Below are 26,114 nucleotides of genomic sequence, written 5' to 3'. Positions count from 1 at the left end.
CACTGTACGAGATTCTAGATAAATCACTTAACTATTCTATGACTCAGTTAAAAGCTTTCAATTACTTCTGTAAAATGATGGTAAGTCACACAGGAAGGTCAGGAGGTTTAGTTAGCACGTAAAGCACTTTGAGATCCTTAAAATGAAAGATGCTATCAAGGGGCAGAGGACCAGCTTTTTAGTCTCTTATAACTGAACTAAACAGAATTAACTCCTCCAGGAACTAAGGACCATCACAACTCTCACCACTTTCCATTCTGAGGTGTGTTTCTTTGACCTGGCCTTCTCTCACAAATACATAGCAACATGTACTTTCATAAAAAAAAGCCAGCCGACCAAAACAAGACACTCCACTGCAAACACTTCTCCCCTTGGAGAAGGAATGGGAGAACAAATTAATGACAGATGTTAGTCACATCACTTCACACACTAAGGGGATGAGTACAGCATAAGAACCTATAGAGAACAGATCTGCAAGTTTCTTTTTAGTTATACTGAATGACGTGTGTCAAATAAAGAAAAACTCACTGTGCTTAAGCTCCGCTCATGGGCTTCATCCAGTATAATGACGCTGTATTTGGTAAGATGGAGGTCTGCCAGTATCTGTCTCAGTAAGCAGCCATCAGTCATATACTTGATTGCAGTACCCTGAATAGTTTAACCATCCATTCAGTTATTGCCCTGGATATGGATTTCATTACATACAGTCACATATCAGAAGCGACTACAGACTGAAGTTGATGATTTAGACTTTTCAAGGTTAGTGAGAGACTTTACATGCTATAATTAACGTACTAAGCCATAGCCACAAAAGACACTTGCTATGTTTTCTGAAATACTTAAGAAATGTTTTAAATACTGGACTGTATTTGTAATGTGCTACATTTCTAATCTGTGCTGTCCTTTTCTTCTTTTCTAAATTGAGTGATCTCATCATCACCTCCTAATGACAATCCAATAACTGTGATTTTGTAATTAGAATTAAGTATTCACCTACCCCACGCACATTCAGACTGTTTAAAAAACAACCTTCTCGATGAGAATTTGTGGGTTCTGTGGCTATCCTTCAGTTGTAATATGCTATGAAATCATGAACAGCATCTAAAATCGATTTGAGCCATATTTCAGACTGCTAAGATTGCATCTCCACCACAGATACAGATGCACATACAGAATGCAATTAAAACAGACATCCTGGATGGCAGAAAGCAATTTTAGATTTAAACTAACCCACAAAACAGATCATGATGAGCGTCCAAACTTTGTACAAGCACCTTTATGTAAATGTGCACGTAGCTCAAGGACAACCTAACTGAAAGGTATTGACACATAGCTCTATTTTACATATTGACAACTTGCCATGAACTCAAGGGCTGCACCTGATTTGTATTAAATGGAACCACTTGCAGTCACCTCTTTTAAAATGGAGATGTGCCTCACAGAGACTATATAGGGCCCAGAATGCAATGATTTATCTTGCTCCATTAAGAGAGATTATTTATTAATGTTATTTTAAAAAAATAATCTTCAACTCGTACCTCAGAGGTGCAGTCATCAAAGCGAACCTGATATCCCACTATGCTTCCCAGTGAAGAGTTCATCTCCTCAGCCACTCTCTGAGCCACAGACATGGTAGCTACTCGGCGTGGCTGAGTCACACCAATCACTCCATGCTTTAGAAAGCCTACAAAAGGCAAAGAAATTGCTTCATCAAAGAATTACCTTCGTGGTAGGTTAAATGTTGCTAATATATTTTTAAAGTCTTCACTGACTGATTTCACTGATTAGTATCTCCCTCTCCTCTCACTCACCAGTGAAGTTCAACACACATCATCTTTGGTCAAAGATTTTTAAAATATTTTCCCTGATCTATTTTGCTAACAATTTTTGGAGAGGAGAGTGACTAGCATTTGTGGACCTCCTGGAAAAAGGAGAGCAAGAAACAAGAAAATTACTTAAATTTTAAAGAGTATATTAAGAGTATCATCTAACTGAAGGGTTTTAGACTTCACCAACAGCATATTAAGGAGAAAATAAATAGTTACCTTCTTCAAATAGATACTTAGGGAGCTGGGTAGTTTTGCCACTCCCCGTCTCCCCAGTCACGATAAGAAATGAATTGTCTCTGACAGCGTCAACTAGTTTCTGCCTGTATCTGTGAATAGGGAGGGCTCTGAAGTCTGAGTTTCCTTTGTCTTTTTCCTTCCGGCAACTGCATTTTCTCTCCATTGGGGCGACAATTTGAGAGCTCTCCTGTGGTGCAGATAGATAAATACACCTCCCAATGTTATAATTACATGCATGTTTGATATTTGTATCACAGTACACAGTAAGTGTTCTTTATTTCAATTACATTAAACAGAGAAAAACAGGCCCTCTTTCAGACTAATCCTAATGAGATGAAATTCAGGAGCTAGCAGAAGGTGGAGTCAGCTCAAGACATTTTTCAGACAGCTTCCCAACAGCAGAATTCAACCCCACTAAAGCACAACCTTGGAGTCTCACACGAGAGGCAACACAACTCTTCAGTTAGGATGACTAGTGCAAATACTGAACTCCACAACACTGGGTTTGTGGGGATGAAATGGCCCCTGCTCAAACCTAGCGGTGTACTGGAGAACACAGCTACGCTTGTACACTGCCCACATGTAACCCACCATCCCACATTACCCATTAACCAGGGGAGGGGTGGGGGCGGGCAGGTGCCATTTCACTCATCCCCAAAACACAGACAGTAACCTGGGAAAGGAGCGAGCTGGGCAGGATCCATGACACCCCCTCCAGCCCCAGTAACTAGGGAGGGGAAGGGTCGGGGCAGGAGCCATGACACCCCCAGTAACCAGGGAAGGGAGGGAGGGGACCGGGCAGGAACCATTAACCCCCCCCCCAACCACTCAGTAGAGGGAGGGAGGGAGGGAGGGGGCCGGGCAGCAGCCATGACACACACAACACCAACCCCCCACCCCCAGGGGAGAGAAGGGGGGCGGACAGAAACCATGACACCCCTCCCCCAAGCCCCAGTAACGCGGGGCGGGGCGGGGCCCCATTACTCCCCACAAGGCCCACAGCAGAGCTAGGAGGGGCCACCCGACGCCGCCGTATCCATGAGGAGTGGGTCCCCCCGCCCGCAGTGGGCGAGGCTCCCTCTACCCTGGCCACAGGTACCTACCACCTGACTCCAGCCGCTCCCGCCTCCGGGGTAGGAACCCGGCGCGCGCTGATGACGTTCCGTGGGTACTTGGGGGCGCTGCAGCCGCCGGGGAGATGGGGCAGGCCCGGGGAAGTTGTGACCCCGCCCCCTCCTACCCAGGCCGTGCCCATCCTCATCTCCTAGCCCCGCCCCTCCCCCCTGCACTGGTCTCCACACACCCCCTGCGCCCTGCTGAGGGTCAACTCGGTGCCCCAGGCCTGCCCCGAGCCCCGTTCTTCCCCCACCAGTGTCTCCACTCCCTACGAGCTGCGGGACACGGTCCCTGCCCCGGGGGGCTCCGCCGCCCCAGGGCTCTGCTCTCTCGCAGCCTAGTGGGGCGGCTTCGGCTCAGGACTCCCCACAGCTCACCCTGGCAGTATAGGAATAGGTGCCATAAAGCATGGAGAGGGGCACAGGCCAGGAGGCTGCCCTATTAAATGTAGTAGGGCCCTGACCCCCCCCGGGCCCTGCACCAGTCGTCCACCCCAATGCCAAGTGAATATGAGACCCCACAGGGCTGAGAGAGTAACACTTTACCCCTACTTGTTACAGGTGAAAAGGAGGGTGCAAGGTTGGGGAGAATAAGGTCCCCCCTTTTGCTTAAACCGTTACCTTTGTCCCTAAATAACAACAGAGCTGGTTATTCAAACCAAAAGACTGTCATGGTCACTGTTGACGCTGGTTTTTGCATTTCACTTAGCTTGGAGAATGTGAATACAGCAACCTGTTTTAGTTTGTTTATACACACTTCCAAACTGGTTTCATTTTCTGGTTCTCATCCACTAGCCCAAAGGCTGCAATGTTTGCTGTAAATCCAATAGGGAACAATTGAAATCATAACAAGAAACACTTGTTGATTAAATAAAAAAGGTTCAGGGAGTGTTTAAACTACCTGCAAGTGACCCATTAATAGGAAAATCTTTCCCTAAAAACAATAAATTGTCACAACATAATTGGAAATATTACAATACAGTTCCAAACTTAACTATGTTGTAAATAAAACTATATTCTAAATATATTAAATATATGCAAAAAGAAAAGGAGTACTGGTGGAACCTTAGAGACTAACCAATTTATTTGAGCATAAGCTGTAGCTCACGAAAGCTTATGCTCAAATAAATTGTTTAGTCTCTAAGGTGCCACAAGTACTCCTTTTCTTTTTGCGAATACAGACTAACACGGCTGCTACTCTGAAACCTGTCATTAAATATATGATGAAACAAAGACCATTTGAACAAAATCAAAAGCCTCCTTCAGCTTAATACAATTTAACACACACCTGTGATGTTTTTATTTTGATTCAAGAACCTCTGCTGAATGTTTTCTGGTTTTGATACTCTGGTGTGTAAATCCCAATATGCCCAGAAGGTGGCAAGCTAGTTATATTTAAAGATTATAGGGAAAAAACACAAATCCCCAAGTAAAAGGTAAATGCAGTATTATTGCTTCCACTGAAAGTAAGATTTCTATGTTATTTAAACAGTAAAATCAGTAATCAAAAGATTGAACATGGTGAAGAGAAGGGTTTGGATGGCACTTCCGTTCATCAAGGTAGTCATCAATATATCCACTATTGTTAGAAAGGATATGCAGAAATTATATGTACATCCTAAGATTTAGTCTGTCTTTAAGAACCCTGTTTATGTGCATTAAGAATGTTTCACCTCTCACTGGGATAAATAAGTGATGAGTACCACATTGTAAATGTCTCTTATTGCATAAGCACAGAACTAGGAGCAAGAAACTCCTAGGTTCTAATCCTACACTCACCAATGACTCCCCTTGCCATTATGGGCAAGGCATTTAACCTCAATACTTCAGTATCTCCAACTGAAAAAATCGGGATAATATTTACATAGATTACCTACGTAGCTCACAGAAAGTTTCAAAGACTGATTAGTTAATGTTTGCAAAGCACTTTGAAGCTATATCGCTGCCAAATATCATCATCATTAGACACCTCCAAACATATACACACTTGTTATGATCAGTTCGTCAGTGCAGTGAACCATTTGTATCCAATGACAAAAACTCATCTATTAGCCAGTAGCACAGAAATTGCTCGTCACCTTTGGACAAATTGTTCACATAACATTCTGTCTTGCAGCTTTCATATTCCCATGTTTGATTACAAGATATTCAGACACTCAGTAGCCATAAATCTTCCATATCTACCTGAAAACTTCTACAGAAATTACCCAAAATTATTTTAATGTTCATCTGGGAGCATGAAAAACATTCAGTTTTACATCTAAATTAGTATAATCAATATATAGTTCTCTTCACTCAGGATACAGTATGGGATGTGACAATACACAATATGCTATGACTTCATTTTATGCATATGTACCTAATTTATTACCTTAATGTGATAGTGTTATGTTGCTACTAGTAACTCACTCTGCTAATAGCATTCAAATTAACTGTTTTACTATTCCCCAGTGAGGTCTGCAAATATCCCATCATTGCATTTTCTTGGCACATTTTTAAAGATGGTAATTTATTAAGTGATATTCATCTGTACATGTTTTTTCTTCCTAACAGGTTTTATTTTAATCACACATTACATGCACTTTGTGTGTAGGCAGTTTTACACTGTAACAGTTTATGGAACCAGGTGAGGTGATTTTTTCCCCCCTCTTAGGGATGGCATGTTTAGTTTTAATCAAGCTCTTTGGCAGTCTTGAACTATGTCCTTGCAGTATATCGTGCCTTTCAACCGAGAATCTCATGCTGCTTAAACATTAATGAATTACACGCCTTGAGATATTATTTCAGTTTTGCAGATGGGGAAAACAGACACAGATTAAGAGGTCTGTACTAACAGCAATTTGGCAGAGCTGGGGAAAAAAATCCAGGAATCCTAGCTACAATTCCCTGCCCCAACCACTAATAACATGGCATCCGCATCCTTATAGCTGCTATGCTAATAAATGTGCTATGTGGGGTTGCACTTTTGTTTTCAGGTTTGCTAGAAAAAAATGCTCTTGGCCTAGGGATTAGGTTTAGACACCACTGCACATTTGCTCACTGAAAGAGGACAATGCTACTCTGCCACCTACCCTAGCTGAATTGTGCTGGACACACAGCAATGAATGTGTTTTGCTTTCTGCTGAGTAGAGAAATAGTTGAATACAGGAAACATTTCAGTCCTTAGCTGGACAAACCTGTTTTATCACCAACCTTCCAAGAGGTGAACTCTCTGGGGAATTTCTGGGGAATTTCTCTGTCCCTGTTCTGGAAGAGATGGTCTGTTCCATGATGAACATAGCATCCCCTAATGGCTGGAGAGAAAACCACATCTATTAATTACACTGAACAAGTAGAGACGGATAATCATGAGCCCGGAATCTCCATATATGGGAGCTGACAAGAAGAGAGATCCCTGAGCTTTAATTTGGTTGCAGACAAACCTAACATAAGCCGGTGTTTTACATAACCCAGCCTCATTTCAGATAGTCAATAGTTTTCCTTTTTCTGATTCATAGCTACTAAGGTCAGAAGGGACCATTATGATCATCTAGTCTGACCTCCTGCACAACGCAGGCCACAGAATTTCACCCACCCACTCCTGCGAAAAACCTCTCACCTATGTCTGAGCTACTGAAGTCCTCAAATCGTGGTTTAAAGACTTAAAGTAGCCGAGAATCCTCCAGCAAGTGACCCGTGCCCCATGCTACAGAGGAAGGCGAAAAACCTCCAGGGCCTCTTCCAATCTGCCCTGGAGGAAAATTCCTTCCCGACCCCAAATATGGCGATCAGCTAAACCCTGAGCATATGGGCAAGATTCACCAGCCAGGTACTACAGAAAATTCTTTCCTGGGTAACTCAGATCGCACCCCATCTAACATCCCATCACAGGCCATTAGGCCTATTTACCATGAATATTTAATTACCAAAACCATGGTATCCCATCATACTATCTCCTCCATAAACTTATCGAGTTTAATCTTAAAGCCAGATAGATCTTTTGCCCCCACTGCTTCCCTTGGAAGGCTATTCCAAAACTTCACTCCTCTGATGGTTAGAAACCTTCGTCTAATTTCAAGTCTATTATGTTAATACCCATCCTTTGTGTCACTAGCTATGAGTCAGCAACATTACTCAAAAAGATCTGTATCCCTAATGGAGGATGGTTGCTCCAGACACAGTATTATTTGTAGAATTTTTCCAAGAGCATCACACTATTTTTCACTGAGTTTATCTTATAATAAAAAGAAAAGGAGTACTTGTGGCACCTTAGAGACTAACCAATTTATTTGAGCATGAGCTTTTGCTCAGATAAATTGGTTAGTCTCTAAGGTGCCACAAGTACTCCTTTTCTTTTTGCGAATACAGACTAACACGGCTGTTACTCTGAAACCTATCTTATAATACTTTGCAGTTCTATAGCACTTTCAAACGAGGAACTCAAAGTGCTTTACAAACAGACAATTTTTGCCTCCAAACCCCATTATGAAGTTACTAAATATTGTCTCCTTTTACAGATGGGGACATGGGGCTTTTTCTTCAGTCTTTGCACTGAGTAGACTGTGTTCATATGTTGAGACCCATTGAAGGCAGAGACTGAATCAGTAGGTCAGACAAGATGATCACAATGGTTCCTTCTGGCCTTAGAATCTATGAGTGCTTCTCAGAATGAGTAATGGTTATAGAACCAGGCCCTCCTGTCCCAATCCTGCATGTTATGTTCTCTTCAAATCCTAGTTTTTCTATACCTGCAGTAATGAAAGGTATTAGGTACTTTTCAGGCCTGCACCTCAACTAGTCATAAGTTTTGAAGATATCCTTGCATATTAGATCTTATCCCTTTTCTGATTTCCTTATCAAATGAGCAAAAGAATCAATAATTTACCTAGGCTTCCAATTCCCAATAGACTGCACCAGAGCTGTGACTTAACCATATACCCACTAACAGGAAAATAACTAGATAAGAAACGCTCCTCACAAAAGAGCTCTTATTTTTGGCCTATACAAAATCCTTGGGCCCAAGTCTCAGTTACTCCAGTCCTGCAGTTGCTACAGGGACAAGGGGAGGCAAAAAAGTGGCCCTAATCAATCTTTGTGATGCCAATATTCTGGGGAGCCAGAGGCCTGCTTGGTCACTGGTGCAAATCAGAGGACGCTCAGGTCTCTTATAAAACTTACATGGTATTTCCCACTGCCCCCTGTGGACTCTGAAAAGCAATAAACACTTGTAGAGCAGAGTGGTCTGGCCACACACAATTAGCTGGGCACATGGAGCAGGGGTGGCATGAGCCTTTATGTTGGCTACACATGAGCCAGGGAGACTGCCTGAGCATGGATTTATTCAAGAGGCTACTTATGCCCCTTTTAGGCTCATTTAGTTTGCCTGAGTGGCATAAATTGGGCCCCTTTCTGCTACACCTACCACCCCACAGTGGGAAGAACTTAAGAGTATCTGGCAGCAAGACACTGGTAAAGAAATCTCTGTAGAAAACCAGCAGGACACACTTGCCTCATGAAAAGTGGGATACATTCCACTTTCAGTTACATTGATGTAAATCTGATGAAAGTCCATTGAAGTCTGTGGAATCATTGTAGATTCACACCAGTGTAAATGACAGCAACATTTCTCATTAGACATTTATACCTCCCTTGTCACTATGATATCTGAGTTCCTTGGTCCCTGTCTTCCCATCTTATCAGACCCACTACATATTGCTAAATAGAACTCCCCGCAAATGCTTCAAAACTGCCTGACACGTACTCTATTATTGTGTTTAGAACAGTCTAGATGTTGCCAAGTTTTTGACAAAAATCTGTACTGACCCATTCATATTTTATAATAAGGTTGATAGTCTGCCTTTAGTACATGATCCCTTCTAAATGACAGTCAGTCTGAGATGAAAAAAATCAGTGATTCTCCCTGAGATATACCCCCGTGACAGCCAAACTAGAAATGGACTGTCCAATTCCCTGCGCTGGACATTTTGATGTGAGCATCTCTGCAGCATATAAAGTAGGGATATCCACTTCACACAGTAACCTTTTTGGCAGCAAAAAGTACAAGTCAGAACCCTGGCATCCTTTCATTCAACAGATGCAAGAGGAGATTCAGAATCCCTTTGGGAAAGGACAGCATGACAGACATTGCAACTTTTTTTCAACAGACCTGAATGGGTGCTCAAAATTCTGCAGATCTCACAGCCCTCGTTGCACATTGTGATTAAAGGATCACTTACCTCTTTTCCACTACCTCCCTCCCTTGCCTTCGTTTTGAAGGGACTGTTAGATGTATCTTAATTAAGAAGAGAGCTAATATGGGATCTGTTAATCTAATATAAGAATACATATGTCACTTATCACCATAATGTGTGAGCACCTCAAGGCCATTAATTATTGCATCCTCATCACCCTTGTGAAATATTTAGTTGTTACCTACATTTTACAGATGGGGAACTGAGGCACAGAGCAATTAAGTGACTTTCCCAACGTCACAGAGAAAAATTTTGGCAGAGTGGGGATCTGAACCAAGATTTCCTGAGTCCCAGTCCAGGGTCTTAATCACAAGTCATACCTGCAGCCTCTTAAGAGGAAGGTATCAGTAGTACACTGTACTCTGGACAGCCAGTATTGTCAGTGACTGACAATAATATTATGGACTTGGCTTTTTCTCCCAATAAAATACATTTAAAATAAATCCTCACTCGCAGCAACATTTTTGCTCTTAATTTTCAACTTTCCATCAGACACACTATGTAGTCAGGTCACAAAGCCCCTCCCGCTTTACTGCCATTATGACCAATTCCCCAGGGTTACCCAGAACACTTAATAGGTCTGTCTGAGCATCCAGCAACAAAAGGGGAGCACATGGCAGCCACACACACATCATGTTAATGACTTCATTTCTCTCTGTGGCCCTGAAAAAAACCCTGACCCTACATAATTGCAGTCCTGTTATTCATGAGGCTTAAATTGTGTGTCTTCATGAATTTTAATGGGCAGTCCATTTTCTTTCTACTAATCCTGCATTACGCTGGGAACCTTCACATACTGATTGCCCTCTTAAGCTCTTTCTTTCCTTCAGCATCTTAGCTGCTGTCCCTCAAGCTACTGTGTTTTGAGATGTTGTCCTCTGTGTTCAGAGCTGGCCTGGCAGCTAGACAGCTGAGATTAAAGTGCTTTAAGGGACTTTGTCACTAGAGACTGGTGGCTTTGTGCATCCTTGTAAAAAGAAGCAGGCCTGTCTAGTGGGTCCCCTCTGAATAGCCGCTCATTCATTTTGTCCATGATTTGCCAAGCAAACAGTTGTATCTCGTTCCTTCTTTTCCTTGTGCACGACCCCTTCAGCATCCCTGGGGATAAGCAGCATAATGTTTGGTACGGTACATGCCAGTGGGTCTGTAATATAATCCTATAGCTTTACAAGTTTCGTTTACCATTTAAAGGGATCCACAGAAAAGATTAGGTCTTGTCACAGAGGCAGAAGCCCTTCAAATAATTCCCCTTAGACTGAGCTTGTGGAATTTTCCACATTATTATTACTACTATTATTTAATAAATGAAAAGTTTTGTATGCAAACAAAGTACTGCTGTTATTTGTACAGTGACATAGGTGTGCTCAGTGGTCTATGGCCAAATATTTTATATGATATATTCTCAAAGTTTAAGGCCAGAAGGATTATTCTGTCATCTAGTCTGACCTCCTGTATATCACAGGCCAGAGAATGTCGCCCAGTTATCCCTGTATTGAGCCAATAACTTTTGTTTGACGAAAGCATATGTCCCCAAAAGGCATCCAGACTTGATTTGCAAATATCAAGAGATGGAGAATCCACCACTTCCCTTGGTAGTTTATTCTAGTGGTTAATCACCCATCTCTACCCTGAGGCCCATCTCTACCAAAGCCACTCTGCTAGAGAATTCAGAGCAACACACCCTTGTTTCTTAAGATGCCAGCCTTATACGTGATGAATCCTGAGATTTATAGTACAATGCTCAATTAATAGGACACATAGTGTTAGTTGTCTAATGACTAGAGCAAGGAAGACTCCTGGGTTCTATTCCCAGCTCTGCCACTCACTGTGAGGCCCTAGACCAGGGGTAGTTAATAAGTGGACTGCAGGCCAGACACTTTTGAACAGACCCCACAATCCTTTTACTTATTATTATTGTTGTTGTTGTTTTGTTATTATTATGTTCTCTGGAGTCTATCCTTGATTATACATTGATCAAGACATTTGTACCTTGACAAAAATAATTAGCTACCCCTGCCCTAGACAAATCAATCCACTGCTTTATACCTCAGTTTCCCCATCAATAAAATGGATACAATACACAAGGATGATTTAAGTTTCATTATTATTTACTATTTGTATTACTGTATACCTAGGAGCCCTTGTCATGGGCCAAGACCCCATTGTGTTTGGTGCTGCACAAACACAGAACCAAAAAGATGGTCCCGGTCCCAAGGAGTTTACAATCTTAGTATAAAAAGAAGAGGTAATAGATGGATACAGACAGATGGGGGAATATAAGTCAACAATGAGAGAATATTGGTCAGCATGAGAGGCAGCTCCCAAGCAGCCTAGCTGTTATCAAGTTTTTAGTGAGCATCGTGGCAAAGGAGGTTTGAGGAGGGATTCGAAGGTGGCTAATGAATTAGCTTTGTGGATGTTTACTGAAAATGCATGCCAAGAACGAAAGGTTAACTAATGTTTGGGAAGCACTTTAAGATCCTCCAATGCAAGGAACTACACATACGTCTGAAATATCCTTATATGCAAACAATTATACAAAGCCACAGATCTTACTCCAGGGGAGGGTTCTAGAAGAATCGGAATTCCAAGTAAAACAAAATATAGCAACGGTAAACTGAGCAGATTTTTAAACTTCCCTGGGAAACAAAAGTTGGTGTTATCAGAAAAACGTTGTACCTGTCCTTTAACTTGAAAGACCATAAAGAGGGTAGAGGCAGATCTATTCTCTTCCACTTAGTGTGACTGGGATTTGGCAGGACAGTTCCCCTTAACACAGAACATACCCATTAATTATTTAATACATTTTGTGCAATGTGTAATAGAAAATTAAGTGTGGAACTGTAAAGGTCCCCACCCAAAGCCTTTATGTTAAAAAGCAAGTTTACAATGTTTCCCCAGATCCCACATAAGCTAATGATTTTTTTAATGGAACCTGTTATAACTGCATTTAGTTAATGTGCTGCCTTTGTTTAGAGAGGAGTCGCCTTCCATTCATTCTTAAGGGCTCTTATGGTCTTTCAGTGTGGATAATCTCCTGACTATATTAAAACACATTATTCACTCAGCTCCAACTCTTTAGCTTAGCTACAGACTTCATTATTCCCACTATAAGGACCATCTGTCACATTGTGTTTGGTCTGTATAGCATCCACTCTCACATGGTACTCTGTGCCTATCTCACTCAAGTGTATAGGAGCTGGGAGGTGCTTTTCACATCATGGATTGAGCCCTTAGATTGGAGGCTCTTTCAGGCCAGAATCCTGGTATGTGGCACAAGTGAGCTATTGCACAGCTCCATATACACATATCTCATAATAATAAGTAATTATTATTTCCTTATCAATTATCATTGTCTTGAGGCTTTGTGTCTTGCATGTTTTGCAATGGCTCCCAAGGGAGATAAGGATTTCAGGCTAGATCCTAAATTGCTTTGGGATTTTGCACACGATAGGCCTGTAAAATTGCCGATATTTGAAGAGAGCTTTTAAGTATTTGAAGAATACTTCCCCGCTTTTAATATCTGGCTATTTTAATTTTTTTAAATAGTCCAGGTATTCTTGTAGGAAGTGTCTTGGTCCAACAGTGGGTGCTCCTTTTTCGCCCTACATATTAAGTTAGTGGTTGGATGAACACTAGCCATTTGTTTGAGTTGTGGCTCTTTGGGGCTCCCATATGCACACCTAGATCTCCCCAGTTAAACAGCCACATTGAAATCTTTGCCTCTAGAGACTGATCACCTCAGTAAGGGCAGCAGGATCAGTCCCTTATTCTAGAAGGTAGCCTAAAGTAATTGGGGACCAAAATTACAGCAACATTAATCAGAGAGTGATCCAGTAGAGAGTATTATACCAGTGGTAAAGTGCATTAAGGTAATTGATCACGTGCAGTTTAATTATTCTATTCCATATGGCAGAATCTGAGCTGATTGTTAATAATGAGTCTTTTTAAAATTACATTTAGTTTTCCCAGTTTGGTGATTGTTGCATATATTTAATTTCCTGCTGGAGTCTTAGGCCCTTACATTCTCTCCCATAGTTTACTATTGACAGAACTTTTGTCTCTTGACATCTCAGTCTGGATTCAGAAGGCCATGGTCTGGTTCTCTTGTACTGTGAACAATATTTTTGAGTTATTCTGACAAATGCACTTTTCTGTAGTAGGTACAAGATATTTCTTTGGCTTTCCAATGTTGTGTCTGATGAATGAGTATTATTCAAGAGGTCCATGTCTTTATTTAAACCAAGGTAGCCTCCGAGGCATTGCATTTGAACTGACAGAGATCTGTGCTCTACAATGCAGGTTGTGATGAGCCAAATTTTTAGAACTGAGATGCAGCCCACAGGTTTCATAAGGGATTAACATAGAAACTACAGGCCCTAGCATCCAATGTTCCAAAGCCCAAGTTCAGCAAAGTATTTAAACACACTGGAATCATGGCCCAATGACTGAACTTCCGTATTCAAAAGACAGTGACTGTAGTCTGCTCTATGTGATGCAAACCAGGTATCGAATCCTGAGAGGTGCCGATTGAAGTTAAAGTGCGCTTGCTGAGTGTTTGAATAACCGGACATGACTCCGGTCTTTCACCACCAAGACAAGTGTACTTGGGATAACATTAGCCTTTGTTAGAATAATTTCTGTATCAATCCAAGTTAGAGAATAACTAAGTAGCCTGTTCTGTGTTTGGCACAAGGCACCTTGAACCCAATGACACATGGTTAAAACTATCACAAGATACAGCACTATTGATTAACACAAACCATGACTGTAGGAAATGAAACGTAGTTCTGATATTTGCCTCCTCACTATTATATCTAAGAGCCTATAGGGTCCTACAGGAGACACCTAACGCCTGTCAAGGTCAGGTCCTCAGTGTGACCCTTGGGTTCCCAGCAAACTGCAAACAAAGCCCTCCTTCAGACAAAGATCAAATGCCCCTGATGTAGGTCTCTTTGAAATGCATAGGTTCAAATCATATTTTCTCCCAACTGTGACAATGCCATTTACTATAAGAAATTCTCCTTCAAGTCCTCCTCCTCTGGTATAGCAGATATCCTCCAAGATTGGGTATTTGGGTGTTTTCTATCTTTGCCTAATGATATCACTCAATATGGGCTTTAAATATCTCTGATATGGAGACAACACCAAGATGAATTGCTTTGTTGACAATTGTCTGAAACCTTTCCCCCCACTTTCCCTGCACTTTGAGGGGAATGTTTAATTTAGATGAAGTAGTGGATACGCTCCAGTAAATTGATTCATAATATCTTAAAATTAAGTTATTGACTGCTGGTATTCCATCCCTCTTGGAGAGGTACTTTTCCTTTTGTTCAGTACAGGGTGTGCAGAGTTTTTTAAATCACTAGCCCACACACTAGGGATTCGATAGCATTCTGTTTTATAGTCTGTTCAAAAGCATAACAAAACATTTATCATCAGATTTTCTTTTCTTCAGCTACCACTGGCCTGTGGACAATTCATGGGATTTTTAACCAGGCTTTTTGCAGCAGAGCCCTCCTTTCATCATTTCTCACAGCGATTACTCTAATTAATTTCCGGTCTCTCCTTCCAACCTATACTTTAGTCACAATACTAGGTCAAAATGCAGCTTCTTGGGTCCTCACCTGACCAAAGAAAAAAGGTATCCCATTTCAATTCGGATTAGAATTTATTAGTGAAAAAGTAAGTTTAACGTGAAGTCCTCAGAACAGAGAGAGCACAGCCAAGAGCAGTGCCAGCATCCCTCCACGGTGCCTTGCCACGGAACGCTCAACCCTGAGCTAAAGGGTCCACAGCTAGCTATTGAGACAGGAGTTCAGTTTCCATGTCTCTCTTCTAACACTACCATGTGGTTGTCACTTGTGATGGTGGTTTTTGGGGTGCAGATGTTTGTCCATTAGGAATTAAAGAATGATCCATAAGTGAGGGACTTCATATCTAAATACTTAGATTGTAAACTCCTCGAGGCAGTGACTTTCTTATTGTTCTGCATTTCTGCAGCACCTAGCACACCGGAACCCTGATCTATGATAGGGGCCCCTTGGTGCTACTGCAGTATAAATCACAACAATTAGCAACCCCTTGAGCCAGCTAGTCCTATCCCGCAGCCAGTTACTTTTATCTTTCCATCACAGGTCATCATACAAATCCATCCATCACATTTATTACACTTGAGTGCTATTTTGCGGATTACTTTTTGGACTGTGATAGCGACCACAGGCTCCCATCAGAGATCAGGGCCCTGTTGTGCTGGTCACAATACACACATACACAGATAATAAAAAGTGACAGTCCCTCCCCTCGAGGAATTTGCATGCCTACTTTGTGTCTGAAAATACTGACCTCTGATTATCAGGATTTCATCCCTTTCTTAATTAGGCTGAGAAGCACAGTAGCCAGAAAGTCCTACTAGGTTCTCACTTAAAGCAATATAAATCAGGAGTGTCTCCAAGTGATGGTGCTCACCTCCTTGCAGAATCGAGGCCTTACTGATAATGTTCTTTGTTTCTATAACTAGTTTGGCACTGCAGATCATATTGTCCATGAAGTTTTGTACTCAGTGATGAAATACAATGTGGGAGTAGTGAGCTACAACATCCATATGACAGCAGGATGATCCTAGTAACAGGAGCAAAAAAACTCTCTGGGTTTTAACCCAAATCTCTGTGACAGGTATCTAATCTGTGGTACTGGTAGTTTATAACCAGGCAGGCAGCATATTTATTTACAAACAGATTTGACTCTCTTTTATATTTTAAATCCAGATAATTGAAGCCAGAGTACTAAATTAATTTAATCTCTTGTTTTCTACAATGACCCTTGAAATGTATAATGCAACGCCCATACAATTTAGCGATTGATAAAGCATGACACTTTTAATGTGTTTTTCACATTTCTCTCTGACATACCAAGGACTTGAGCAGTAGATGCTTGCCGCAGATGATCTGAAATGCTTTAGGCATAGCAGCTTGGGAGGGCAAGGGGAGGAAGTTGGATGGTTGAGGGGATTGTTGCTAACAGGATACAGAGCCTTTCGCTTCTCAGACACTGGTTTGATTTGGGCCCTAGTTGGTAGGAATGGCAGTTGTTGCCATCTCACAGCTGTTCAATAGCAGATGTGAAATGAATAGAGGTTTGGGGGAGGGAGGGAGGAATGATGAAGAATGTCAGTTACGTTCCCAGTGGATAAGTGTCCTCATCACTAAAACCTCCATCGTAATTGTCACCTTCACTAGCAGGCTCAGGAAAAAGGCCAAGGAATTAACTCCCCTCTCTCCACTAGACCTAGTCCCTCTAGATCACACCAAGGTATCAATGCTAGAGGTGTGTCATAGGAGAAGCTTGCATTGCACCTGTCTGTGCTGTATCTTGTGTGTGAATCAAGTGAGGAGCCTGTCACTCTTGTACGTTTCACTAGCAGAGTTGAGTAGTTTACAAACCTTGTACAGTAGGAGCCAACCAGTCTGCATACATTATGATGAGAGATTGGAAAAGTGCAGGGCTTTCTCCCCCGTGTTATGATTTTGCTGCTGTTCCAAGCTGATTTCACTCTGGTTTCCACTCAGATCCTTTCAAGTCCATTACACATTAACCTAAATGGTTCCTTTATAATTGGAGATAGCATGCAGACTCCTTGGCTCCTACAAAAAAAAGCCTCATAGAAAGAACTGCTGGAAGGATTACACTGCATCTCGCCAGGCCCACATAGCTCTGCATCTGGTAACTGTGAAGAGACTAGAGAAGGCGCCAAGCTGCAAAGATCCCAATTTCCCCTGAATTCAGGGCCATTGGAGCTAGGCCTGTCTACACTACAATTTTTTCCCTGCGTTTGTAACCATTCAGATTAATAGGTGTAAAGGCTAAAAGGAGACAAAGTGGGTGAGGTAATATCATTTATTGGGCCAAATTCTGTTGATGGAAAGGACAAGCGTTTGTGCTTCCACCAACAGAAGTTGGTCCAATAAAAGATATTACCTCACCCACCTTGTCTCTCTCCTATCCTATGACCAACACGGCTACAATAAACACTGCAAACAACAAAAGGCTGGAAGGGACTATTATAATTGCTTAGACTGATCTCCTATATATCTCTGCCCACTTGCTGCCACTTTCATCAATATGAGAATATTTCCCCTTCACAATCCTGTCAATCACCAATGGCCATATGTATCGTTCGTCATCTGTCCCTGTTACACCCTAATGGCAGGTAGTATGGGAAGACCCTTCACTGGTTTAACTTCTCTAACTGGCTTCTAGTTAAGTGATATTGATGTAAAGTATCCATTTAACCCTTCTTCTCTAAAATAAATATCTATTGAAATTCACTATTGAAGGTTTTGGAGGTCTGGATGTTTCTAACGTGAAGGAGCGAATATTAATATTCTATTGTCATCGTTAGTCTTCAGAGTTAAACACTCTGCTGAGATAAGGTGGGGGCAATTCAGGCCTCTCAAAACTGTTGTTTCAGGCTGTTTGCAGACTCAGTGAAGCAGTGCTGCCAATAATAAATGTCAGCAGTGTCTGAGCACTGTGCTAGGAGCTTTTTGGCCTATGGCTTTCTAAAAACAAATAAAACAATGTGTCTCAAACAATAAAATACCTCTCATTCCAATTTGGAAAGGCATAATTATATCTTTACAGCCACTAAAAGTCTATAAATTCTTGTTGATGGAAACAATCAGATGCAATAATTCAATTCCTCTACCTGATCTATGTACTTTTCCTTTTACTCTTTAAACATCAGCTCTTTCAAAAGTGCCCTCTCCCCCTTCTCTCATCGCTGTGATCAGTCTGATCAAAGTGCATTCCTGCCTTATTAGCAGCCTGATCCAAAGCCCATTGAAAACAATGGAAAGATTCCCATTGACTTCAATGCACTTTGGATCAAGACCTTGGGGCTTAATGCTGCACCACTGCAATCAATGGGAGATTTAGTTGGGAGCAGGGGGGGGGCCTAGAACACTGATCTTGAGATGACATTAATTTGATGTACTAAAAATGATAAGGCCTAATCCTTCTCCATGAGTAAATGTTGAAGGATTGGGCCCCTGACTACGTTCCCAAACACAGTTCAGATCTTAGATACAGTAATACGATATCAGACAGAGACAGAGTGTTAGAATGGAGAGAAGGGGAAGGAAGGAGAAGCACGTATTCAGTATTTCGTTCCCAATGCATAATACGTAATTATAGGCACAAAACCAGTGGGTCTGATTCTGATCCCACTTACACTGGTGTAAAACCAGTGTAACTCCATCAACTTAAATAAAGTTGCTCCTGATTTACACCAGTATAAATGAGATCAGAAACAAGCCCACTATCTGATCCATGATCTCCTAATGTATTTCGTCTGTTGCAAAGACAATGGGTCCAAAACTCTTCTCACTTATACAGGTGCAAATCAGGAGTAATTTCATCAAAGTCCACTGAGTTCTACCTGGTGTGAGAGGACAATCAGGCCCAATGGGTCAAATTCTGCTGACAGTTACACCAGCGTGAATCCACACTAACTCCAGTGAAGACAAAGAAGTTACTCTGCCTTTGCACTCATAGGAAAGTAGAGCATAATTTACCCCAGTCTTTATTTGCAGTACATTAGTTTTTTTTTTAATATATATATGTACAGGATTATTTCCTTTCTTGGGACCCAGCAATTTGGCTGTTAGCATCATGTCAGAGGATATGCACCATTAATTTGAATGCTTGTGGCATTCACAATTTAGAGAAGCTACTCTAATAAAGAAAAGGAATTCCAGGTAATCTTTATTCACTGCTTTAAGGCAATTTCACTGCAGTTCTCCAAATCCCCTCTTTTCCTCCCCTCCTTTCCCCATCCTGCATCCCTGTGTCTCCAGAAACAATGGACCCAATTCTCTGTGGGTGTGAAAATTGGGGGAACTCCACTGAATCAAGTGGAGCTTTCCCACAGAATCTGTCCCATCATGTTTTAGGATTAACCCATTTGTCAGTCACCCACATACAGTGTATTAGCTCTCACTTTACAAAGCTCAAAGCACACTGGACTTAAGTAGATAATCAAAGAACTTCTGAGACTCTATGTAGCCCGGTTCAGTAGGCAACGTGCCATATGCTGCAGTATGCATTTTAATGGGGTCCCTTCCATCTGCAGACACAGTTTAGCTAGTCCTGCTATACAAGACACATTTTCACTCATTGGGTACAAGATCTAGAATCTGCATGTTCCTCTCTAAGCATGTTCCATCATTACGCCCTCTACCATTGTACTGTCTAAAGTCAGTCTGCCATGGTGGTTGCATGGCTGAGGGATAAAGCCTCAACACATGACTTAAAACATGTTCTCAACATTCGGGAATGCAAGGACGGTTTTATTTTATAAATGGATATTTTTACATGCTGAGTCCAACACACACGCAATCAATCAATCAATTAGATCCTGCTGGGGGGGACGAAAAATCCTCCAAGCAGAACCCTGAGAATCCATTGCAATTATACACATGTCAGGTAATAAGACTGCATCCCAAAGAGCGTGAGGGTCACTGTGCCAAGGCTCAGACATAGCTCTGTGTACCTTAGGTTTGATCTGGGAAACAGATGTTTCTTCAGGCACATTTTTTTGCTAAGTTGTAAAACCCAGCGCTCTTGGGGGTAAATTTTCCAAAAGCAATATGTGGGTGTTGCACACACACAGATCTCTCTAACAAAGGATGGGATCTGTGCCCAGGCCTTCCCAGCACCACTCTGAATTGTTAACCCTTCCAACTTTTAAAACTCCATTCACTGCTAATTCTTCCTGCCCTTATTCACAACCATTTTAACCCTCTTTATTTAGGCTCAGGGCGATATCTTTTAATAATGAATGACCTGAACCTTAATTTGCTAGGATGTGAGAAGAGAAGTCAGGATAGTTAAGCAAGGATCTGCCTATTTATATTCGGTGTTTAAAGCCCAGTCTTGCAAGGGGTTGAGCACCAAGACTCTGATCCAGTACGGCCCTAGGTGCTGGAACTAGGGGGGCTGCCGCACCCAGTCTTGAAGTGGTTTCCATCATATACAAGGTTTACAGTTTGGTTCAATGGCTCTCAGTACCCCCCACTGAACAAATTGTTCCAGCCCCACGAGTACAGCACTTAAGCACTAGCTTAACTTTAAGCACACAAGTAGTTCCAACTTAAAAGGTAAGCATTTACTTGAGTGCTTTACTTATATCACGGCCTTGGTGCTCAGTGCCCACCTTGTTCAGCACTCATGACTACTGTCTCTACGCACAGAATCCTAACTTAAATAGTAATGAAAAACACCAAGGGCTCGATTCTTGACTCACACCACTTTTACACCAGAGCAACTCCTCTGACATTAGTGGAGCTACTCCTGATTTACATCAGTGTAAATAAGATCAAAATCAGGACCTGAATAAGGAGTCTGGAGTTGAGCCCCTGCTCTGAAGAAGCTCCTCTGCAGGAGGACCAAGACTGTGGAATGAACTGCCCACAAACCTCACCACCACTTCCCACTCCAAGTGCAAAACACCTTTCTTTAACCTTGCCTTTCATAATATAAACACATAGCAACAGGTATATTAAATAACAAACTACCAAAACACGACACTCCAATGCACACACTTCCCCCCCTCTGGGGATAGGATGAACAAACAACACGGGCCAGATGTATAGTCACGTTGCTGAATGCACCGCTGGAAGGCGCTCAGATACAACAGGGAAGAGCGCATTATAAAAAATTATGTAGAATAGAAAGAAGCCCCACACTATCAGTTTTTCCCTCTCCTCTATATTCCAGTCAGATTCTGCCTAGTTGGGGTATTCAGGTGTCACTGAGGGAAGAGTTTGATCCATTAATAGGAATTTAGGCCCAGATCCTCAAAGCATTTAGGTACCTAACTCCCAATGAGTATGTAAACTGGCTTAGCCAGCAGCTTCTGGAATTTATTGGCCTTTGGATAGAACAAACCTAAGGACCTCATTGCAATTACAGTCTGTTAGCCACTAAAGCATTAGCATGGTAGGTTAAATTTTACTCTGGGGCACTTTAAACAATTAAATGCTTTCTTCCTCCTCACTGACACTAAAGAATTATCATCATCATCAGAAGCAAGGAAAAGGGCCTAGAAGACAGGTCACCTTGCTCCAAGCCAGTCAGACAGTTAGGAGAGGTAAATCCATAGAGCAAGATGCAACCATCACTCTGGGGATATTAGCACTTACAGTCAGCTTGCATCCTTCCCTTTAAGGTATATTGGCTGCAGAGGACTTCCACAGGTCTGTCATTAGGATGCTATTTGTGTTAGTGGAAGGAAAGAGAGTCTATTGGCAGAGATCTTGGGTGTACGCTGTGACATCCATTAAACCAACCATTTGAGTTTATTAAAGAACTTCTGCAAGAGTCAGGCTGTTAAGTCAATCCCATTGTGAGCCTGTGATTTAACTCACCAAAGACCACCCTCCAGCCATGCGATTCCAGTCTCCATTTGACTCAGTTTAATTTCTTTAAAACAAAACTGTTTACCACAAGTCGAACAGGTAACTCAAGCCTTTTTCCTCCTAACTCGGGTCCTCTGCAGGGGCCTAGCTACTACCTATAGGATTATACTCCACAGGCCCTCTGCCTGGGAGTCAAAGTGAACCTCTCTGTTCCCTTCTCCTTCCAGGATTACACTTGATCAGCCATCCCTCCAAGAGTCACATATAAACTGGGTTCTTTTTCCTGCCAGTCTAACCCTCAAGTGAGCTACCTGCTGGCTTTTATGAGGACCAGGTGATCTTCAAGCTATCACAGGATCCCTGGTCTCACAAGATCAGCGGGAAGGCAGCTGATTAGCTACAGGCAGGGCTGGGATCAACTTCTGTTAAAGGGCCAGTTACCCTGTGACATCCAGTTTCCCACTAAAACCCCGGTTCTGATACTTATATCCTGCCCACCTAAGATTAATTCATTTAGAAGTAAAGGAGCTGCAGGGCCTGGGCAGGTCAGTTCTTTGCTGGGACCAGATGGGTGAGGAAGGGTGCTCCGCTCTGGCCACAGACAATCCACAGGCTGCATTTACTGGACCTGGGAACAAGAGGACCTGAGAACTTTAACCCTAAGGTTAAAGGACCTGAGAACTTTAACCCTAAGTGAAAGGAAAAGGATCATGTGGGAAGAGACCCAGGGAATGAAGCAGCAACTAACTGAAGGAAGCAGTATGTGGCTGCTGTTTATAGAGTTCTTGGGTTGGAACCCAGAGTAGTGGGCAGGTCCAGGTTCCTTCACTGGCCGAGTGGCCTAAGCCTCAAGAAAGGGACAAGATGCCTGAGCAAAGGGCTGGATTTAAAGGGTCTAGAGACAGGGCTGAAGACCCTGGTGAGGGCAGATAGTTTGCTGGACTTTTGTGATCCCGTAAGGGATTCATCCATTTTTGACAGTGTGACTTGGCCAGAGGGCTAAGCCATTGAAGACCTGCCAAGCAACGTCAACAACCTGCAGGGGGCACCAGGAGCAGGAAAAGTCCTTCAGTACCAAATACAACAGGAGGCGCTCAAGAGGTGAGTGTCCCCCATTACAGGCAGTAACAGCCTTTCATTTGATGGGCCACTGACAAGGCCCATCATTCCATACTGATCTAAAAAAAAATAAAAAATCAAATTAAGCCTGACCGAACTAGATACAACTTCACTTTCCCATGAACTCTATGTAAAAGTTAACCCTCCAGGTTCAGTTGGCTAAATTAGTCTCCATTTCTGCTTTAAAAAAAAAAAAACACACACGTTCTGAAAAGTGCATAGCCATGGCTTCCGTGCTGCGCTCAAGAGGCAGTGGCATTTCAATGGTGGCATAAATTATCTCTGTTCCTAATCCTGTTAAAGCAACTGTTAAAATCATTCAGCTTGTACAGGATATAAATCTTAGCAGGATTTGTCCTACACTCTGGGATCCTTCTGGATGGAAAGTGCTATATAAATGGAGGTGATTATGACTGTGAACGAGAGAATTAAAAGATCATAGTGGCTAGATAAGGAGGAGACCTGTTAAGCCAGGAGTTGCAATCTCTCTGCTGCATGGACAGGATACAGTCCCTCAACAGAGAGCATATTAGATGTTAAAGTGACATTTGATCTTAACCAAACAGCGAAGACAAGTTTGTCTACATTGTGCAGCAGCCCGGGAAATTTAGCTGGTATCTGTATCTTGCGCCCTACAGGTGACACAATGGGATAATTTTGGTTCATGAATCAAGACTAGACAGACAACCAAGCTGTGGCCAAATCCATGGAAGTTTAAAGTTTTGCTCAACACAACCCTTTAGAAAGGTAGCAAATTAACAATGACCTAGGAGGTCCAGTGGAAGACTATAGAGATCTAACCAGGGGACTTCAAGGGAAAGAATTGTTGCTTTGCACTGTAAATTTAGGAGGCCTGAGCCAAGATTGTTTTGCAGTTACACAAATGCTGTAAGCTTAAAACACTCATGCACTTCAAAGAAAAACATTCTTTACTTCCTTCACTAATACCACTTTTGATTATAAAACTAAACAGCTCTTTGCCATTTATGCTGTTAGTTTAGTGTTTGAACTTCACTCAAAAACAAACTGGTCAGTTTCATTTTCTGGTTTTAATGCATTGAGGTGAATTCCACATAAAGCAAAAGGTTTGCACAAGTCCTACACGCTATTTAACTTGCACGTAAGCCTTTTTTTGAGGGCTTAAGTGTGACCTAAGTGTGCATAGGCCATGAGCTGGCTGCTCTGCAAAGAGGTGAATCCATCGTAGGAAAATATTTCAATATTTGGGTTGGAATCCCACAGCAACAAAAAAGCATCTGTTTTTAATTTTTTTTAATATCATGGAAACATTTCTATAATGTAAGCAACCAGTCGCTGTTACATAGTTAAGGTTGAGTTCAGTTTTGCAATTAAAGCAGGGATTCAGTGATTTTTCAAACATAACAAAAAAGGTTGCCAACTCCCAATATGCTCATGAGTCATACTATATTTGGTGTATTTCTTAAAGCTCCAGCTCCCAGAGTCATGTGATTACATGAAAATCTCAGCTTTTATTTTAGAAACAGTTTCTAACCCTCATGTTTCAGAGGAAAGCTTGAAAATGTAAACCTAAAAGCTCAAAACCAGAAGGCAAATAAAAAGAACTAAAACATAATTATTGTTTAAAATCTCATTTATGGGCAGGACTGACTCATGGTTTTGAAACACCAAGGATGAATATAGTGTATCTTCCCCAAAATTACAACACTTACTCTTTGCATACAAAATTATTAGGTTTTGTAAAACTTTTTCCCCCTCTCAAAACCTAAATATGGGGCCATGTCCCTTTAAAAATACATGCACTGAAGTACCTATGCAGCAGCAATTTCATCTACCTGGCTTAACCTTTAAAGAAACACTACCACCATGCAACTCAGATAAACTTGTTCATGATTCAAACTAGCACAGCCTCGGCCTGACTTACTGATTTTCCCTAAATTAATTCCTTCTGTCTAGAAATGTGATTTCCTCTATCTAATGCAAATTGATCTTTTCACCAAATCTTATTTGACAGCCCTACAATTTACTGTGTAATTAACATTTCTTGAATAAAAACAGTTTGCGATGCAGACACTAATTCCAGGAGTGAACTTCAGATTTCCACATTCACTCTGACATTTCCTTGCCAAACAAAAGAAAATCCTCTAGGCTGCCTGGCATCTTGTCTTTTAATGTCACAAACAACAAAACAAATGCAGAAAATGGAGCTTTTTGCCGAGAACAAGAATAAAGGAACAATTCGTTTGATCAAGGGAAAAGTTGTTGGGGGCTTTTAAATAAAAATATTAAACTCTACATGACATTGAGATGCCAGTGGAATACTGCAGACAACTGGAACATCTCATGGAAGGGAAGCAAAAACAACACAACAAAGGGCCTTTTTCTATTGAAGCAGCACTGCTTTGTGTAATGGAAATGCTTTAAACTGAAAATCTTTCATTACGAAAAGAGCTAGTAAATGGTTAAAGAAGAAAGATACTGGACTGGGACTCAGGGGACCTTGGTTTTGTTCCTGGCACTGCCAATGATCTTGGGCTAGCCCCTTCACCTCTCTATACCTCTGTTTCCCCTCCTGGCCTTTGTCAGTCTTGTCTAAAGACTGGAGTCTCTGTGGGGCATGGACTGTCTCTCACGGTGTGTTAGTACAACACCTATTATAACACAGTTTTGATCTCAGTTGGAGTTTCTAGGCACTATCGTAATACAAATAATAATAAATTCCATCGGCATCAATGGAATCAGATCTGTTTAGGCCTGCAGTGAGGTTAAGAATGAGATGCCTACAGTGTGAACTGCAATGTGCTCAAGGGGCCATATGCTGGTAGTGATCTCTCACTGACATCAGCAGCAACTGCATGTGTGGTCTGAGAGCGAAAGAAGGTTCCTAATTCAATGCAACAGCCACTGTGCTCGTTTCTCACTGTGAGAAAGCGCCCTCCCCCAATCCAATTAAGAATATCTAAATGACTTTCTGAACTTGAACGATTTCCTTAATTATACCACAAGTTACAGTTTAATCAAGAAATCAATCTTTATACCACTACAAACCCAAGGGTGCTGAGCATCCATCTAACAAGGCTGCAGAACATGATTCACTCTGTTTTAAAGCTGTTTGTGTTCTGGATCGCCTTGGATATGCCTACACTGCATTGTAATCCCGGGTCAGTGGGACCGGGGCATGTGGAT

The 26,114-nt window shown here is 41.9% G+C and overlaps 1 protein-coding gene across 9 annotated transcripts in view; it reads right to left on the bottom strand.

The window, feature by feature from the left end:
- Positions 1-26,114, bottom strand: part of DHX40 (DEAH-box helicase 40) — a 58,085-nt gene that overhangs the window by 20,511 nt on the left and 11,460 nt on the right. For 4 of the 9 annotated variants that reach the window (XR_012155360.1, XR_012155361.1, XM_073315182.1 and 1 more), the window contains exons 1-4: positions 6,358-6,465; positions 2,046-2,253; positions 1,539-1,684; positions 529-648 (exon numbers count right to left, since the gene is read on the bottom strand). Coding sequence is in view for 7 of the 9 variants with exons in the window: in XM_073315182.1 (XP_073171283.1) it covers positions 529-648; positions 1,539-1,684; positions 2,046-2,253; positions 6,358-6,459 (576 nt within the window). In the remaining 2 variants the exon portion in view is untranslated. Of the gene's footprint in view, positions 1-528; positions 682-1,538; positions 1,685-2,045; positions 2,254-3,066; positions 3,137-3,169; positions 3,245-6,357; positions 6,466-26,114 lie in introns of those variants that run through there. The other 5 variants (XM_073315185.1, XM_073315184.1, XM_073315187.1 and 2 more) reach the window with 5 other exon arrangements.

Source organism: Lepidochelys kempii, chromosome 17 (assembly GCF_965140265.1).
Source record: "Lepidochelys kempii isolate rLepKem1 chromosome 17, rLepKem1.hap2, whole genome shotgun sequence".
Lineage (NCBI taxonomy): Eukaryota > Metazoa > Chordata > Testudines > Cheloniidae > Lepidochelys > Lepidochelys kempii.
Note: the sequence above shows the minus strand (reverse complement) of the source record. Positions and strands in the feature narration are given on the sequence as shown.